The sequence below is a fragment of the Rhinopithecus bieti genome, unplaced genomic scaffold (genome assembly GCF_001698545.2).
Source record: "Rhinopithecus bieti isolate Rb0 unplaced genomic scaffold, ASM169854v2 scaffold_14225, whole genome shotgun sequence".
Classification (NCBI taxonomy): Eukaryota; Metazoa; Chordata; class Mammalia; order Primates; family Cercopithecidae; genus Rhinopithecus; species Rhinopithecus bieti.
Window position 1 is genome coordinate 216,170 of NW_016807704.1, and position 20,653 is coordinate 236,822.

Below are 20,653 nucleotides of genomic sequence, written 5' to 3' on the forward strand. Positions count from 1 at the left end.
CTGTAAATTCACTTTTAATTCTTTTATAGGATTTAAAAGACAAAAGCGTAAGAACTATAGGTCTATGTTAATGGATACATAATATACAAACACATAATGTGTGATACCGGTAACACAGGAAAAGAGGGTGGGTGGTGTAAAGGAGTTGAGTTTTTATATGCAATTGAAGTTGTTGTAAGTTTAAAATAAATCATTATAACTTTAGCATATTTCATGTAATTCCCATGGTAACCACAAAGAAAATACTGAATACAAAAGGAAAGACTGAAACATGTCCCTATAAAAGAATGAGGAAAGAAATGAGGGACAAAGAAGCTGTAAGACATACAGAAAACAAAATGGCAATACTGTGTCTTTATCAGTAATAACCTTAAATGTAAATGGATTAAACTCCCCAACCAAAAGACAACGACAGAGTGGATTAAAAACCTGGATCCAATTATATGCTGTCTACAAGACTCACTGTAGATGTAAGGACACACAAGTTGAAAGTGAAAGGGTGGAAAAAGGTGTACCACACATATAGTAACCAAGAGAACAGGGGTAGCTACACTAAATCAGACAAAATAGACCAAGTCTAAAATGTTACAAGAGACAAAAAAGAACATTCTATAATTTAAAAAGATTAATTCTAGATCTAGCAATTATACATATGCACCAAACATCAGAGCTCTAAATATATGAAGCAAACACAGAATTGAAGGGAGAAGCAGACAGCTCTACAATAGCAGTGGAGGACTTCAATACCCCACTTTCAATAACTGACAGAACTAGACAGAAGGATTAATAATAAAACACAGGACTTGAACAACACTATAAATCAACTGGACCTAACAAAACACTCCATCTAACAACAGAATACACATTTTTCCCAAGAGCACATGGAACATTCTCCAAGACAAACCATATTTTAGGTCACAAAATAAGTCTTAAATGTTAAAAAACTGGCAATCACACAAAGTATCTTTTCTGATCACAATGGCATGAAACTAGAAATCAAAAGCCAAAGGAAAAGAGGAAAATCCACAAACGTGTTTCAGTTAAACAGACTCTATCAATAAATTAAAAATAAATTACAAGGAAATTTTAAAAGAAAACTATATCAACCTAAGAACTAGAAAAGAGGAATTAAACCCAAATGTAGCTGAAGTAAATATTAGAGATAAACAAAATAGATTACAATAGAGAAAAATCAAAGCCAACAGTCAGTTCTTTGAAAAGATCAAATCGACAAACCTTTAGTCACACTAATAAAAAAGAGAACCACCAAACAACAGAGGAAACATTACAACTGATTGTACAGATCTAAAAGGAGTGAGAATGCTATGAACAATTACATGTAAACAAATGGGATGACCTAGAAGAAACAGAAATACACAACTCAAAAAAGAAAATTTTGCGGGGGATGGGGACAGCATCTCCCTCTGATACCTAGACTGGAGTGCAGTGGTGCAATCACTGCTCACTGCAGCCTTGACCTCCTAGGCTCCGGTGATCCTCCCAGGTAGCTGGGACTACAGGCGTGCGCCATCACACACATTATTTTTTGTATTTTTTTTTTGTAGAGACGGGGTTTCACCATGCTGCCCAGGCTGGTTTCAAACTCCTGGGCTCAAGCAATTCACCTGCTTTGGCCTCCCAAAGTGCTAGGATTAGAGGCTTTATGAGCTACCACACCCACCCTAGAAATACAACCTAACCAAGACTGGATCAGGAAAAAAGTAATCTGAACGTCTATAACTAATAGGAATTTTTAGTCAGTAGCCAAAAACTTCAACAAAGAAGAGTCCAAGACCACATGGTGAATCCTACCAACCATTTTTTGAGACAGGGTCTCATATTGTTATCCAGGATGGAGTGCAGTGGTGTGATCATAGCTTACTAGCAGCCTTAAACTCCCATGCTCGAGTGAACCTCCTGCCTCAGCCTCCCAAGTAGCTGAGACTACCGGCATGCACCACCACACCCAGCTAATTGGTAGAGACAGGGTCTTGCCATGTTGCACGGGCTGATCTTTAACTTCTGGGCTATAGTGATCCTCCTTTCTCAGCCTCCCAAAGTGCTGGGATTATAGGCATGAGCCACCATGCCCAGACCTCTACGAAACCAGCACCAATCCTCCTCAAGTTTTTCCAAAACAGTGAGAAAAGGGAACATTTCCACATTCATTCTATAAGGCCAGCATTATCCTGACACCAAAGACAAACACACAAGAAAACTATAGGCCAAATCCTTGAACACAGATGCAAAAATCCTCAACAAACCACTAGCAAACCAGATTTGACAGTGCATTAAAAGAATCATACACCATGATTAAGTGGAATTTATCCCTAGGATGCAAGGATAGTTCAATATATGCAAATCAACAGATGTGACATAACACACTGACAGAATGAAGGATAAAAAACACATCTCAAAAAAATGCAGAAAAAGTATTTGACAAAATTCAACATCCTTTCATGATCAAAACTATCAACAGAAGGAATGTACTTCAACCCAACCATGGCCAAAAAGGACAAACTAATATACTGAACACAGAAAACGTGAAAGCTTTTCCTCTAAGACCTAGAACCAGACAAGGATGCCCACTCTTGCCACTTCTATTCAATGTAGTACTGGAAGTCCTAGCCAGAGCATTGAGGCAAGAAGGAATAAGCAGCACCCAAAAAGGAAAGGAATAAGTAAAACTATCTGTTCACAGATCACATAATCTTACCTCCAGCAAACCCTAAAGATTTCTCACACAGAAGTGTCAGAATAAATGAATTCTGCTAAGTTGGAGGATACAAAAATCAGCTCTTTCTATACACCAACAAGAATGAAATAAAGGAATCCCTAATAAAGGAAATTAAGAAAATAATTATATTTATAATAGCACCAAAAATAATACTTAGGAATGTATTTAACCAGGAATATGAAAGACTTAAACACTGACCTAGATGAAACAGATATATACCTGTACACTGCTAAAAAAAAACTAGCAAATCTGAATCATGCAATCCCCACAGTAACCACAAAGAAAATACAGAATATACACAAACGGAAATAGGAAGGAAACTGAAACACGTCACTGCAAAATAAAGGAAAAGTACGGAAAGAAATGTGTGTCCTTGGACACACTGTTTTGATGACAGTAGTCTCCTTTTATCCAGGGTGATATGTTTCAAGGCACCTCCAGTGAATTCCTGAAACTAGGGATGGTACCAAACCCTACATAGCTATGTTTTTTCCTATATACACACACATCTATAATAAAGTTTAACTCATAAATTAGGCATAGTAAGAGATTAGCAACACTAAAAGAAATTAAAGATGCAAAATACTGCTAAAAGAAATTAAAGATACAAAGAAGGAAGACATCCCATGTTCATGGATTGGAATACTTAATAGTATTAAGATGTCCATACTACCAAAAGTAATCTACAGATTTAATGCAATTTCTATCAAAATCCCAATGGCATTTTTTACAGAAATAGATCCATCCTAAAATTCACACTCTTAAGGAACCCCAAATAGCTAGAACACTCTCGGGGCAGGGGGAAAAAAGAACAAAGCTGAAGGGCTCACACTTACTGATTTTAAAGCAAACTACAAAGCTACAGTGTAGCAGTCGTCCCTTATTTGTGGTTTAACCTTCTACCACTTCAGTTAACTGCGGTTCAAAAACAGGTGAGGACAGTACAGCAAGATATTGAGAAATCACATTCACCTTTTATTACTATACACTATCATCGTTCTATCTTGTTATTGTTGCTAATCTCTTACTATGCCTAATTTATGAGTTAAATGTCATCATAGGTAGGTATGTATAGGTAAAACAACATAATATATATAGGGTTTGGTACTATCTGTGGTTTCAAGAATCTACTGGAGGGGTCTTGAAACATATCTTAGATAAAACAGACTAGTGTAATCAAAACAGTGTAGTACTGACCTGAAGACAGACATACAGACTAATGAAATAGAGAGCCCAGAAATAAACTCTCACATTTAGAGTCAAATGATTTCACCAAGGTACCAAGACCATTCCATGGAAGACGACAATCTTAACAAATGATTTTGGGAAAACTGGATACCACATGTAAAAGAATACAGTCAGCTCTTTACACCCTAGACAAAAATTCAAGTGAATCAAAGATCTAAAAAGATAAGAGCTAAAACTATAAAAGTCGTAGAAGAACACATAAAAAAGACTTCATGACACTGGATTTGGCAAAGACTTACTGAATATGACACTAAAAGCACATAAAACAAAAGTAAAAATAAATTCGACATCTAAATTTCTGTGCATCAAGGGACGCAACAGAGTGAAAAGGCAACCTATGAAATGGGAGCAAATATTTACAGATCATATCTAATAAGGGGTTAATATCCAGAATATATACAGAACCACAACTCAACCAATAAACAAAAAACCAAATTTGAAAATGAGCAGAACTGAATAAACATTTCTCCAAAGATAACATACAAATGGCATATAAGCACATGAAAAGATGCTCAACATCACAAATAATCAGGAAAATGCAAATCAAAACAATGTGATAACACCTCATAACTACTAGGATGGCTACTATCAAAAATACCAAAATTATGCCAGGCACAGTGACTCACGCCTGTAATCCCAACACTTTGGGAGGCCAAGGTGGGTGGATCACCTGAGCCCAGGAATTCAAGCCCAGCCCAGGTAATACAGTGAAACCCTGTCTCTACTAAAAATACAGACGTTAGCCAGGTATGGTGGCACATGCCTACAGTGCCAGCTTCTTCGGAGGCTGAGGCAGGAAGATCCCTTGAGCCTGGGAGGTTGAGGCTGCAGTGAGCCATGATCGCACTACAGCCTGGGTGACAGAAGGAGATCCTGTTAAAAAAAAAAAAAGTGTTGGGGAGGATGGAAAGAGTGTAAAATGGTGCAGCCACTATGGAAAATGGTATGGCAGTTTCTTAAGAAATTAAAAATCCTATGATTCCAGCAATTCCACTTTTGAATATATCCCAAAAGAACTGAAAGCAAGGCCTTGAAGGAATATTTGTATGCCTAGGTTCACAGTATCACTCGCAACAATCAAAAAGTGGAAGCAACCCAAGCGTCTACTGATGATGAATGGATAACAATGTGACACAACTAAAATAGATCATTCAGCTTTAAAAAGAAAGGAAATTGTGACACATGCTGTAACATGGATGAACCTTGAGTACATTACACTAAGTGAAATAAGCCAGTCACAAGAAAACAAATACTGTATGATTCTACTTACAAGATGCCTGGGGTAGCCAAATTCTTAGAAAGTAACACAGTGGCTGCCAGGGTCTAAGTGGAGGTGTGAATGGGTTGCTTAATGGATATAGTTTCAATTCCGTAAGATGAAGAATTCTGGAGACTGGTTGCACAACGTGAATGAACTTAACACTACTAAACTGTACAATTAAAAATGATTAAGATGGCAAATTTTATATTACAGATGCTCCTTAACTTACCATGAGGTTACATTCTGATAAAACCATCATAAGTTTAAAATATCTTAAGTTGAAAATGCATTTAATACACCTAACCTACATCATAGCTTAGCCTTCCCTATCTCAAATGTGCTCAGAACACTTATGTTAGCCTACAGTTGCAGAAAATCATCTAACACAAAGCCTAGCTTATAACAAAACACTGAGTATCTCACACAGCACTACAGAATACAGCATCAGTTGCTTACCCTTGTGATTATGTGTCTGACTGGGAGATGTGGTCATTGCTGCTCCCCCACATCACGAAAGTATTGTGCCACTTATTGCTCATGTGGACAAAGATCAAAATCCAAAGTATGGTTTCTACCAAATGTGTATCACTTCCATACCATCGTAAAGTCAAAAACTCTTAAGTCCAAACGTCGTAAGTCACGGATAGTCATCTGTATTTGCATTTTACCACAATTAGAATTTTTTTTTTTAAGTAACTTCAAATAACCATATTACCTTTATATTCCAAGGATTACTTTACACTCTGAAAGATACCAGCCTTCCTCATCTCCTCAAAATCTTTCATGGCATCATAGTTTCTGTAGAAATCTGCGTATGCCTTCTTTCTTTTATCAGCCACACCAAACTAAAAAGCAACCATCCATTAGTTTATTTTTCAGATTACTGGAAATTAGATTTCAGATTATAATATCTAAAGACAAGGTAGAACACATGTTTTCGTTCACCCTTTAATTTAAACCCTACATTTTCTAAGGGGTGGAGGTGGTGACAGATAAAAAGGAAGACAAAGTCTAAGAAATTGCTAAATTTGCAAAGAAAAGAATGGGGGAATAAGGTGTCTATTTTGTTTTGTTTGAGGTTTCCGTACACAAAGGGCGGGCGGGGTTCAACAGAGAAAGAACAAATGAAGATTCAAGACAAAAACGGAAAGTTTAAGTGACTTTACTATTATTTTTTTTAAAACATGGGGTCTCCCTCTGCAGAAATATGCTACCTGAGGAGTAATATAGTAAGAATCCTTTACCTGACCAGTTTTACTACTTCACTTCTACTTGAATTACCAATTTCTTCCCAGTAATAAATCAAGAGGCAGAGGCCGGGTGTGGTGGTTCATGCCTATACTCCCAGCACTTTGGGAGGCCAAGGGGGGCGAATCATGAGGTGAGGAGTTGGAGACCAGCCTGGCCAACATGATTAAACTCCATCTCTACTAAAAATAAAAAAATTAGCCAGGCATGGTGGCAGGCAGTTGTAATCCCAGCTACTTGGAAGGCAGAGGCAGGAGGACTGCTTTAACCCGGGAGGCCTCGGAGGGTTCACTGAGCCAAGATCGTGACACTGCACTCTAGTTTGGGTGACAGAGCAAGACTCCGTCAAAAAAAAATAAAATAAAAAGAGGCAGAAGCGCAAGTGCTGGGGGCCATCATTACACGTACGGTTAATTTGGACTCTCCCTACTTCATTTAGTCATCCATCTGACAGACAGGAGACAGCCAAGGGTCCTGGAAAAACAGCCTGAAGGCTGAAAGGCCAGACTGTTGGACCCAGATCCCAAAACACTGAGGGAGAACTGCACATTTGCCTGCCCTTTCAGGACTGATTCTTTTTGGCTAATGGCCACAGGCACACTGGGGGTAAACAGGGTGGAGCCAGGAGAAGTTGCACCTTTTGCAGTGGGAAGGACCCTAGTCTCTTCAGCTCCTGTGTGGTGGCCTGGTATTCAATCTGTGAGGTGGGGGCCTGTCAGCAGGACACCCCCTCACTTTGCCGAGAGTCTGTTTTATTTGTTCCTTTTCAGCCAATAAATTCAGCCCTCCTCACCCTTCAGTGTGTCCATGTGCCTAATTTCTCCTGGTTGTGACACAAGAACCCAAATTTAGCTAAACTAAGGAGCAAAAACTGCATCACATCCATCCCTTCTACAAACATTTACTTCATGCCCACTATATGCCAGGCAGCAGGAATCTCAAGAACCAAAAGATTTTTTGTGCTTGTCTCTCCAAAGAGTACCAAAGCTTAGGTCCACTTAACTGCTTTCTCAGTGTTCCATCTCCTCTTTGCTCTCCCAGTTCTCCCCATTTTTTTTTTTGAGACAGTCTGGCTCTATCACCCAGCCTGGAGTGCAGTGGTGCGATCTCGGCTCACTGCAACCTCCGCCTCCCCATTTTTTTTTTTGTTTTTTTTGTTTTGAGACAGAGTCTCGCTCTTGTTGCCCAGGCTGGAGTGCAATGGTACGAACTCAGCTCACTGTAACCTCCACCTCCTGGGTTCAAGCAATTCTCCTGCCTCAGCCTCCCAAGCAGCTGGGATTATAGGTGCCCGCCACCACGCCCAGCTAATTTTTTTGTTTTTTTACTAGAGATGGGGTTTCACCATGTTGGCCAGGCTAGTCTGAAACTCCTGACCTCAGGTGATCTGCCCGCCTCTGCCTCCCAAAGTGCTGGGATAACTGGCGTAAGCCACTGCACCTGGCCTCGCCTCCCAACCTTGGCTGACACCTCTGCTTCCCAGGCTCAAGCCAACCTCTCACCTCAACCTCCCAAGTAGCTAAGGCCACAGGCATATCATGTATTTTTGTAATTTTCCAAGAAATGTGGCTGGGTGCGGTGGTTCACGCCTGTAATCCCAGCACTTTAGGAGGCCAAAGTGGGCAGATCATGACATCAGGAGATCGAGACCATCCTGGCTAACACAGTGAAACCCCATCTTTACTAAAAAATACAAAAAAAATTAGCTGGGCATGATGGTGGGCACCTGTAGTCCCAGCTACTCAGGAGGCTGAGGCAGGAGAATGGTGTGAACCCAGGAGGTGGAGCTTGCAGTGAGCCAAGTTCGCGCCACTGCACTCCAGCCTGGGCAACAGAGCGAGACTCCGTTTCAAAAAAAAAAAAGAAAAGAAATGCCCAGCTAATTTTTGTATTTTAGTAGAGACGTAGTTCCTCCATATCTCCCAGGCTGGTCTTGAACTCGTGAGCTCAAGCAATCCGCCCACCTCGGCCTCCCAAAGTGCCAGGATTACAGGCATGAGCCACCAGACCTAGTCCCTCGCCCTAACTTGCAAGGCTCAAATTCTACCTCCTCTATCAAATAGCTATGACCCACAATAACTGTGACCCACAACATCCCCCAAAACCATTCTTTCAGTTATGTTCTATCTTGCAATGTCTTTTTTTTTTTTTACCTCCCCAACTTGACTCTAAGTTCTTTAAGAACAGAGATTTAGATACACGCCTTTTGTGTCCTCCAAAGCACTTGGAACACTACATTACCTAACACCGTATTGAATTTTATACACTGCCTCTTATTCAACAGGTCCTTTTAAGAACCTATTTGTGTGTCCAGCACCCAACAATAGGGTGCCACAGTAAACAAAAGACATGGTACCTGCCTTAATGAGGCTCACAGCCCAGTAAAGAATATAAACACTAAACAAAAATTAAGTACAAAGAGTTTAAAAGCAAAGCTCTGAATTCTTTCATGGGGTATTATGACAAGAATGATAAACATATGTATTATCAAAAGCATTTTTATGGAAAAGTTGTAAATATGCAGCCTTTGATTAAAAATAAAAGGCATAACAAAATCCACATTAGGGAGACTGTTAAAATACAATTCTGTGACAATTACTCAAGGTGTCAAACAGAACCATAATCAGCCGACCATTCCTGCACGTTCCACACTCATGGATTCAGCCAACCAAGGACTGAAAATATTTGAGGAAAAAAATAAAAAATGCTACAAAATTAAAAATACAGTATAAACTACTGACATAGCATTTATATTGCATTAGGCATTATAAGTACTCTAGAGATGATTTAAAGTATCGTCAGGGCTCCTGAACCAATCCCCCATGGATAGAGGGGCAGAGCCCCTCTGCATACTAGCTTCTGTAATGGGTTGAATTGTGTTTGACCAAAATTCATGTGTTTAAGTCCTAACTCTCAGTACCTCAGAATCTAAACGTTTTTGGAAATAAGGGCTTTAACGAGATAACTAAGTTAAAATGAGGCCATTTAGGGTGGGCCCTAATCCAATATGACTGATGTTCTTTTAAGAAATTCAGCAAGCCAGGTGCAGTGGCTCACGACTGTAATCCCAGCACTTTAGGAGGCCCAGGCAGGTGGATCCTTGAGCCCAGGAGTTCAAGACCAGCCTGGACAACATGGCCAACTCTGAAACCTCATCTCTACAAAAAATATAAAAATTAGCCAGTTGTGGTGGTGTGTACCTGCAGTCCCAGGTACCGGGTGACAGAGTAAGACCCTGTCTCAAAGAAAGAAAGAAAAAGGAAAGAAGGAAAAAAAATGAAAAGAAGGGCAGAAAAAGGAAAGAAGGAAGGAAAGGGAAAGGAAAAGAAGTTCAGCCACAGATATATGTCCACAGAGGGCCCTGTGAAGACAAAAGAAGGGAGCCATCTACAAGCCAACAGAGGCCTCAGAAGGTATCAACCCTGCCAACAGATTTCTAGCCTCCAGAACTGCGAGCAAATTTAAGGCACCCAGTCTATGGTTCTTTGTTATGGCATTCCAGCAAACTAACAAGTTTCATTTAAAGATGGACGACAAGCTATAGTTCCTGTCACACTGAGGTGAGTGCAGAAAGGGTTAGAAGGAAACACATTACAAGGGGATTTCTTTAAAAGATTTTCAACCAAAACACATACTTTATGACCTTTGGCACAAAGTAAAAAACATACATACCTTATACAAAGCTGCAACTCCCAGGGATAGCACGAATGCTGTAACCATATGAAATCGCAGACGCTTGGCCAGAAGGCCACGCATCTGAGGTTTTGGCAAAACTTCGGGTGCCATGGTAGTTACTGTCCTTGATACGTATGCCAACCTTAAGAGATTCAGAAAATATGATTAAGTACAGAGTTTATTTAAGCCATAAACTTGAGAATGGTCACCTGGAAGCACTGGAGTTGTCCTGAATATAAACTCCGATTAGCAGCATTGAGAATGGCCACCTGGAAGCATTGGAGTTGTCCTGAATATAAACTCCGATTAGCAGCAGTTACAAATGAAATGTTTTTCTTTTTTGGCAGAAACAGGGTCTAGCTGGTCTTAAAAACTCCTGCCCTCAAGTGATCACCCTACCTCATGTTCTCAAAGTGCTGGGATTCCAGCCTACAAGTGGGTTAAGAAAAAATTAGAGGCAATTCCTAAATTGTTCATCAAGAATTTACATTTAAATAACATAAACTATTGACTGACTAAACGCTGTCATTTGTGTCACAAATCCAGGAATAACATTTGGGTTGAGACACGGGTGAGGGGCGGGACTGAAGTACAATACTCAGGTCTCTGGGCCCTACATATCTCAGGTAGCTCTCCCTACTGAGCTTTTTTTCCTTTCTCGGGTAAAATAATAAAAGAAAAACTCTGAAGAAAATAATATATCAAAAGAATTCTCATGCACAGTACATTTTACTACCTAGAGAATCACAGCACGACAGTGGATGGATTCCTCTCACAAAGCCTAAGCTGTCTCTTGGCTTAGCTTGTTTCACCTCTCCCTCCCCCGGCCCCCATACACTGAGCGACTACCATAAATAAAGGCGACTAACTGCGGCACACTAGTAATGGTTGAGCAAAGGCAACAAAAATCTTTCCCAACAAGAAAAATATGCAGTAGCTCCACATTGTAATTAACGATGGCAAACCCATTTATGGAACATTTACTCTTCTAAAAATTTTCTGTCCACTCGTTAAACCTTCGTGACAACCCTGTCAGATCATGAGGCAGGTGTTTTCCACGGTCACACGATATACCATTAAAACCTGGACGGGAACGCGGCAATTGCCATGAGGGCCCAAATTACCTAACTACTCCTTTGCCCAGCCTCACCCGGGGGCCCAAAGACCCTTGCGTCCCTGCAGGCCTTCAGCTAACGCGGCCGGGGGTAGGATGGGAAGGCGTGGGGCGAGGGAGGTTGCAGGAAGCCCATCCTTTCCCTCCTGCGACAGGCACGGTGACCCTCCTCCATCTTCCCAGCTCTAATTTAAAACGCTGCCACACAGCGAGCGACGCTGCCCGCTGCTTCGCCTACACTGACCCTTGCGCCTCACTACCAGCTGCAGAAGAAACCACTACCCCTTTTCTCACGGGAGAGAAACACCGGGGCCAAATAGGTCAAATGACCTCACCAAGGTCACGATGGCTGGGAAAAAGCGCAGCGGGTACTGGCCCCGGGTCGGCTCACTCCGAAGCCCGCTGGGTTCTCGAGGGTCCCGCAGCCCACCCGGCTTCGGTGGGGCCGTCGCAACCCACCCGGTCCCTGTGGTCCGCCCGCCGCCCTCCTGAGGCCGCAGCGGAAGTGTGAGGGGGTAGATGCGGCAGAGAGGCCCGAAGCTTCACCACAGCAGAGACACAGAGTCACGACTAAATCCGAGGCAGAGAGAAAGCGGGAGGCTGCCGTTGTGACAACCCGAAGTGTCGCGGTGGAGATGCAACACGGACCACACTTACCTCAATACCAACGTCCTTCCCGACTAAAGGAAAAATGGACGGCATTCCAGCCGCGCGCAGGCGCAGAATAACAGTGCACGGAGAGAACCTGGCGACGGTAGCCGAAGGAGTTCAAAAGACCTCTAGCGCGCCCACCGCAGGTGACAGCCGAAGTTCATTTTCGTGGTCTGCTTCTTTCCTGTGTGACCCTGCAAAACGGGCTTGACCTCCTTATTTATCGACCTCTTTATCTTCTTAGTAAATTGAAGATTTTAGTCGTACTCATACACAGAGTCCCAAAACATGTGCACAAACCGACATTTTAATTATAACCAACCTTATGCGAATAACTGTTTGGCTTGGGTAAAAGGTGAAAAAGCCGACTTCTAGGAGCTCAGAGCCCAGAAGATGAGAAAGATAAACAGATTAATACCGATCCTATGAAGTGGGCACTACCACAGAGACGTGGCCCAGCTACTGCAGAAGCAATTCTCTACCTGGCAAAGCTGAGGACGTTTTGACAGAGGGGCGGTATTTGTGTGGGGTTCTTAAGAAAGCACAAGGGTTTTGAAGGAAGGCAACTGGAAGTTAGTGGAAAGTGGTGTAGACGGGTGAGGCTCTTGTGCCTTAATGATGCCGAGCTGTTTTTATTGAAATAACCTGAATTTGCAAAGTGTTATTTAAGTCAACCCATCAAGCCCTGTGGAAGATAGCTGGGACACAACAGATGCATGATATTGAGTCAATACACTGAGCACCTACTACGTGCCTGATTCTGCTAAACAATAGGACAGAGGACGCTCATTCTGGTCAGGGAGTCTTTGTCCTCAACCTATTAACAAACACTCTGGAGGTGAAACCTTGGAGCCACGAAGAAAGGTACTAATTGAGGCTCAGAAGTAGGTTTGGACTTTACCAACGTTTTTCAGGCCTCTTATCAAGCAAGGGTCTACCCAGCTGAAAATCTTTGCATGGAATTTGTCCAAAGAGTAATTTGTTTCTACTCTTTCCTTCCCCACCCCGACTATTGGCCTAAAGAAGAAGTGGTGAACTTCAGAGTTCAGAGTTCACACGGATTAGTGTATGTGAAACCATCAGGGAAAGCTTCAGACAAGACGTGGAAGAGATAGAAGCAGAACTGAGTTTCAGTCTAATGGAAAGGCTGGAAAACTGGAGAAATTGGAGAGACAACATTGGCTGGGAGAAGATGGCAAAGACAGGCACACTCAGGGCACAGAGCCTGAACTGAGTGAAATACTGAGTGTTTATTCTGTGCTTCCCTAGCTATCCAGTGAACCATAGTGAATGACTGAGGGTGACACATGAATAAAATCTGAGCGGTAGGAGTGAAGAGAGACATGCTACATATAGGTTCTGTCTTAGAACCGAACAGACCTGGATTTGAGACCCAGCTCATCAACTTGTAGCTGGCAAATTTCTTAATCTTTCTAAGTCTGCTTTCTCCTCTAAAAATAGTACCCACTTTGTTGGGTTGTGATGTAAATTAAATGGGATAATGTATATGCAGCTTGAGTAACCCTTATCTGAAATGTTTGAGACCAGAAGTGTTTCAGATTTTGGATGTTTTCAGATTTGTGAGTATTTGCAGAATACATGCCAGTTGAGCATCCCAATAGGAAAATCTGAAATCCAAAATGCTCCACCGAGTATTTCCTTGAGCACCACATCATGCTCAAAAGTTTTGAATTTTGGAGCATTTTGGATTTCAGATTTTCAGATTAAGGGTGCTCAACCTATACAGTGCTTGACAAACAGGCCTTCTGAATATGCATTCCTCCCTGTGTACTTTTACCTGTCCTGCATTCCTTCCATCTTCCTTTTAGTAGCAGTGCTTAATTGTCTTTCAAGTAATCAATCCTTCATCACTGCTAGCCATGTGATTCTACAACAGTCAAATATTATTCCAGACTGGGTGTGGTGGCTCACACCTGTAATCCCAGCACTTTGGGAGGCCAAGGCAGGTAGATTACTTGAGCCCAGGTGTTGGAGACCAACCTGGGCGACATAGTGAGACCACCATCTCCACAAAAATTTTAAAACTTAGCCGGGCATAGTGTGGTGTATGCCCATAGTCCCAGCTACTCAGGAGGCTGAGGCTGGAGGATCCCTTGAGCCCAAGAGTTGCAGGCTGTAGTGAGCTATGACTGCACCATTGCACTCCAGTCAGACAGAGTGAGACCCTGGCTCTAAAAAGAAAAAGAAAAAACATTATTCCAGTTGAGCAGGCGACCCAAGAGTAGCCAAGCAATGTGGCCCATCCCCTTGGCCACAGTAATTTGTTGGGGATGGGCACAGGATTCTGGCCAGGCCAGTGAAACTCAATTCTATGACTTATGTTGAAACTATTGGGGAAAAGGATCTCTTTTTATAGAGAGAAGAGTTTGCACTGGGTTGGAGTAGGGATCTTGCAGATCTGTGAGAGTATAAGGCCAGAGAGTACTGTGTGCCTATAATGCACCAAGCACAGCATATGACAAAATGACATGAAAAGCCTCATGAAACTTTCATTCTAGTCGGCTTCGAGGAAAAAAACCAACAAAAATAAAAAATGTATCTGAAGGAGGTAAGTGGAATGGAAACAACAGAGTAGGTATTAAGAAAGTCTGTGTGGGCCGGGCGCGGTGGCTCAAGCCTGTAATCCCAGCACTTTGGGAGGCCAAGACGGGCGGATCACGAGGTCAGGAGATCGAGACCATCCTGGCTACCACGGTGAAACCCCGTCTCTACTAAAAAATACAAAAAACTAGCCGGGCAAGGTGGCGGGCGCCTGTAGTCCCAGCTACTTGGGAGGCTGAGGCAGGAGAATGGCATAAACCCGGGAGGCAGAGCTTGCCGTGAGCTGAGATCCGGCCACTGCACTCCAGTCTGGGCGACAGAGCAAGACTCCGTCTCAAAAAAAAAAAAAAAAAAAAGAAAGTCTGTGTGAAGAGGTATCTTTTTTGTATTGAAAGATTGATGAAACAACCCACGAAAGAAGCCCATGGTTTACACTAAACTAAAAGATGGCTCAGTGTAAAGACTGGGTTTGTTTTACATAGGCCTAAGGAATAAAGTAGAATGGATGAGTGGAAGATACTGGGAGTTAAATGTCAGTTAAGTATTCACCATGGCTAGAAATCAGTCCCTTTCAAGGTCATCCTCAACCAGAGACACATCCACTTGGGGGAGACAAGGATCCCTTAATTGGTAAATTAAGGGATTCACGTGGTAAATCCCTTAATTGGTAAAAACACGACCAACAGTCTTGTTCCCACTATGTCTTTCCATTCTGGCCTTGACAATCACCAGGTCAGCATGTTACCTTAAAATGTGTTGATAAGATGCCCTTTTTAAATACAAACTTAGGGGGAACTTGGGTCCAGGGCAGGGAAACAGCTGGTTGCATGGCAATAGTGATGCCATCTTGAAGAAAAACTGCCATGATGACCGATGTTTGACTACTGCATACCAAGGTGTTTCCATTGCATGGACAGACCCTCATAAAGATGTTTATCTAACCTCCCCAGTGGTCACAAGTTTTGGTAGAAAGTCTGAGGCATGCAGCTGCACATTTTACCAAAAAAGCTTGCTATATAGAGGATATTTTCTGGAGCACAGGTGCGGGAATCTACCATCCCTCAGCCAACAGAGAGATTGTTTCTGTTCCTAAGTCCCTTTTAAATGTTTCTTCCTAAGAAACTGGATTTGTCAGTCTCTTTCTTCAACCTTTGGGGGCAAGTTTGCATAGACCTGCTCACCACTGTAGCTTGTTAACTGTGAATCCTGCACTTCGGACAAAACACCCTTGACCATGAATCTTTCCCTTGGGCAGATTTATCAGCCTCTTTTTCAGCCTTTCAGCTTCCTCAGATTTTTGGGGGTAGGTTTGCCTAGGCTGTCTACCACAGCACACCCAGGAACATCCTGGCTCCTCCATCACTATCCTGCTCTGAACATGCTTTTGAGAAAACCTGACCTTTCACCTGTGCTGCAGCCTTTCCTGTTGTGAAAAGTGTAGATAACACCTAGAAAGGCAAATTACAATGCCAACAGCTAAAAGGAATGAAATGGACCCTGAAACAAATTAGGCAGTAGTCACTCGAAAGACTGGAAAACTTTCAATCCTTTCAACCATAAGATATATCACTGATACGGTATCAATGGGAAGGGCCACAAATAATTTTATGGATTAAGAAAATGTGAGGGGCTCAGAAGTTAAAAGGTAACAACAAAAACAACCTCTATCTGAGGTAAAATAGCAGTGTCTGCAATATTTGATAAACCTCAGAGGTAGATCTACTGACTCTTTTACATATAATTTATTTCCACTTTAAATTTAACAAATAATGAGTGTGTTGAGTCAGAGTTAGATCCTAGAACTAAGAGACGACAGGCTGGGTGTGGTGGCTTGCACCGTAATCCCAGCACTTTGGAGGCCAAAGTGGGAGGATAGCTTGAAGCCAGGAGTTCAAGACCAGCCTGGGCAATATAGTGAGACCCTGTCTCTAAAAAAAAAAAAAAAAAAAAAGTTTTTTAATTAGCCTGGTGTGGTGGCTCACACCTGTGGTCCCAGCTACTCAGGAGGCTGAGGCAGGAGGATCACTTGATCCCAGGAGTTCAAGACTACAGTGAGTGAGCTACACTGCACTCTTGCCTGGGTGACAGAGCAAGACCCTGTATCTAACAGAGAGATAGAGAAAGAAACACAGAGAGAGAGAGATTTTTCTCTTTACTATTCATTATTACCAAGAAAATCTAGGATTTCAGAGATGCAGCCCAATAATGTAACTAGACTTCCTATTCTGCCTCCCCACTGATTAATAAATAAGAAATCACCAGCCAGATTCAACAGGGAAACTTATCTGACCCTGAAAGTGGACAGGAAAAAGGAGGCATATTCTTTCCCCTAGAATTATATTCTAAGAATTCAGTTGAGGATATGGACCCTCACAAGGCTTGAGTCTAGGGTACTTTATTTGACCTGACTATATCCAATATGTAAATAAGGATCCAAGGGAACTCATAGGGCTAAGAGTTTCTTATGCTGAGGGAATTTACCTCTTGTTTATGTTAATTAGCCCATATAAAACTGGTTTTGTTATACATTGTTTTGCTTAAAGTCACAGTTTCCAAGAACCTATTGATGACGTTAAGTGAGGACTTACTGTACGTCTCAATTCAGACTAGCCACATTTCAAGTTCTAAGTGTGGTTTCTTTGTGATGTTGTTATTGACTAAGCAAATGCTGTGAGTGATGATTTGCAAATGACCCCCTGCTTTTAGAGACTGATGACATTCAACATAGTTCCAGGCGAGGTGAGGTTTGCTGGCTCTACATGCCTCCAAAAAGGGCAGCCTGTACCAGAGAGATCCTTCATTATCACTGACGCTGTTTGGCATGGGGCTTGGGAGGTCCAGGAAGACCCGGTGTGGTTTACGAAAGCCCCTGGAGGAGTGTTCCAAGCTCTTCAGTGGCAGCAGTGTCCCATGTATAGAGTTCACTGCAGCTTATGACAAACAACAGTGACAGTTCAGAGGAAACCTGACTCCTTTCTCAAAGATGGTCCCACACCTCACCTTAAATAGGAGAGGCATGGTGAAAGCTCCAAATAACTTTTTTTTTTTTTTTTTTCGAGACAGAGCCTCACTCTATAAAGTCTCACTCACGTTCAGAGCCAGAGTGCAGTGGCATGATCTCAGGTCACTGCAAACTCCGCTGCCCAGATTCAAGTGATTCTCCTGCCTCAGCCTCCCAAGTAGCTGGGATTACAGGTGTGTGCCACCATGTCCGGCTAATTTTTGTATTTTGGGTAGAGATGGGGTTTCACCATGTTGGCCAGGCTGGTCTCGAATTCCTGACCTCAAGTGATCCACCTGCCTCGGCCTCTCAAAGTGCTAGGATTACAGGCATGAGCCACCACAACTGGCCCCAAATAACTTATTAAATCAGTTATGTGATGAATAAGTATTTCAGTGTAAAATCTTATGTAGGCCAGGTGTGGTGACTCACGCCTACAATCCCCACACTCTGGTAGGCCAAGGCAGGAGGATTGCTTGACCCTAGAAGTTCAAAATCAGTCTGGGCAACATAGAGACCTTGTGCTCTGAGCTAGCTCCAACTTCCAGTGACCCTGAACTGAAATAATTGGGTAAGTAATTACCTTACTTGTTTATTTTTATGTCTTTAATTTATTCTTTTTTTTTTTTTTGAGACAAGAGTCTTGCTATGTTGTCCAGACTTGTCTGGAACGCCTGGACTCAAGTGATCCTCTTGCCTCAGGCTCCCAAAGTGTTGGGATTACAGACATGAGCCACTATGCCTGGCCTTGCTTTTATTAATCTTTCTAAGATTTATGTATTTATTACATTTTGTATTACATTTATTTCAATGCTTAATATTAGAAGTGTTTTGGTCCTTATTTAAAAGTTAATGATGTTTTTGTAAACAGAAATATACCGATGGAATTTACCTCTTGTTTATGTCAATTAGCATGGTAAAACTGGTTTTGTTGTACATTGTTTTGCTTAAAGTCACAGTTTCCAAGAACCTATTGACATTAAGTGAGGACTTACTGTATGTCTCAATTCAGACTAGCCACATTTCAAGTTCTAAATAGCCACATGTGACTGTATTGGATAGCACAATTAGAACATTTCAGTCATAAGAAAATGCTCATGATTGCTAATGAAAAGGCAAGCTGCAAAGCTATGCCACGTGATCTAATTTTGTAACATGTGCATACACTTATACGTATGTATGTATATATAAGCAGGAAATAATACTAAAAGGGTATATACTAAAACTTTAAAGTAATTTTACATTTTATTTTACGCAATCCAAATTTTATCATGTCTTACTTTTATGGTTAGAAAAAAAATAATAAATCTGAATTTTTTAAAAGAGAGATGTATTCGTTTCCTGTTGTTGCTATAACACACTTCCACAAATTTAGTGGCTTAAAACCACACACATTCATTATCTTGCAGTTCAGTAGTTCAAAAGTCTGACACAGGTCTCACTAGATTCAACTTAATGTGTCAGCAGGGTCGCATTCCTTCCAGAGGCTCTAGAGGAGGAATCTGTGCCCTTTTCTAGCTTCAAGGGGCTGCCTGCATTTCTTGGCTTATACTTCCCTTCTTTCATCTTCAAAGCCAGCTCCAACACATCTCTTCCTCTGCCTCTCCTTTTCTCCCTCCCTCTTCCCCGTTCTCCCTTGTGATTATATTGGCCCCACCTGGATAATGGGGGCACTGTCTCCCTATTTTAGTGTCACCTGGTTAGCAAGCTTAATTCCACCTGCAACCTTATTTCCCTTTGCTATGTAACATGTCATAATCCAGGGATTAGTACGTAGACATCTTTGAAGGGCTGTTATCCTTCCTACCACAAGAGGTATGATCATGATTAGTACTGTATAACTAATATTTCCATTCTCCTTTCAGACACACAGTAGGGTTATACTTCCTTGCTCCCTTCAAAGCAGCCACGTGACTTGCTTTGGCCAATGCAATATGAGTGGAAGTGGCGTGAGTCTTTTCCAGATAGATGCTTTATAAGACAGCATGTGATTTACTACATTCTCTTTGCCCTGCCTATGATAGGATGGAAGTATTGATGGAGATGGCACTTATGTCATCACCTATGTCTCACCTGGGTCTGTGAGACACTAGGATGAGCAGAGTCCTCCTACCAACCTGTGCTGGCCAGATATGGTGAGGGAGAAATAAGTGGTATCTCACTCCACTGAGCTTCAGGGGTTGTTTGGTCCTGCAGACAAACAGCTCATCCTGACTGGTACAGGAGGTTAAAAACAATACAAGCATATAACTGGCAAGAGATGGTATCTCATTGTGGTTTTGACTTGCATTTCTCTAATGACCAGTGATGAGGAGCTTTTTTTCATATTTTTGTTGGCTGCATAAATGTCTTCTTTTGAGAAGTGCCTGTTCATATCCTTTGCCCACTTTTTGATGGGATTGTATTTTTTCTTGTAAATTTGTTTAAGTTCTTTGTAGATTCTGGATATTAGCTCTTTGTCAGACGGATAGATTGCAAAACTTTTCTCCCATTCTGTGGGTTACCTGTTCACTCTGATGATAGTTTCTTTTGCTGTGCAGAAGCTCTTTAGTTTAATATGATCCCATTTGTCAATTTTGGCTTTTGTTGCCATTGCTTCTGGTGTTTTAGACATGAAGTCTTTGCCCATGCCTATGTCCTGAATGGCATTGCCCAGGTTTTCTTCTAGGATTTTTATGGTTTTAGGTCTTACATTTAAGTCTTTAATCTATCTTGAGTTAATTTTTGTATAAGGTGTAAGGAAGGGGTCCAGTCTCATTTTTCTGCATATGGCTAGTGAGTTTTCCCAACACCATTTATTAAATAGGGAATCCTTTCCCCATTGCTAGATTGTCCCAGGTTTGTCAAAGATCAGATGGTTGTAGATGTGTGGTGTTATTTCTGAGGCCTCTGTTCTGTTCCATTGGTCTATATATCTGTTTTGGTACCAGTACCATGCTGTTTTGGTTACTGTAGCCTTGTAGTATAGTTTGAAGTCAGGTAGCACAATCCCTCCAGCTTTGTTCTTTTTGCTTAGGATTGTCTTGGCTATGCAGGCTCTTATTTGGTTCCATATGAAGTTTAAAGTAGTTTTTTCCAATTCTGTGAATAAAGTCAGTTGTAGCTTACTGGGGATGGCATTGAATCTATAAATTTCTTTGGGCAGGATGGCCATTT

General features: G+C 41.8%; 1 protein-coding gene across 2 annotated transcripts in view; it reads right to left on the minus strand.

Moving 5' to 3' along the window:
- The window catches only part of COX6C (cytochrome c oxidase subunit 6C), a 15,789-nt gene extending 3,478 nt beyond the window's left edge, over positions 1–12,311 (minus strand). Inside the window, exons 1-3 of one of the 2 annotated variants that reach the window (XM_017883363.1) lie at positions 11,941–12,311; positions 10,167–10,311; positions 5,962–6,091 (exon numbers count right to left, since the gene is read on the minus strand). In XM_017883363.1, the coding sequence (XP_017738852.1) occupies positions 5,978–6,091; positions 10,167–10,280 (228 nt within the window). In that variant the 5' untranslated portion in view covers positions 10,281–10,311; positions 11,941–12,311 and the 3' untranslated portion in view covers positions 5,962–5,977. The other variant, XM_017883364.1, reaches the window with a different exon arrangement.
- Positions 12,312–20,653: the final 8,342 nt, after the last annotated feature.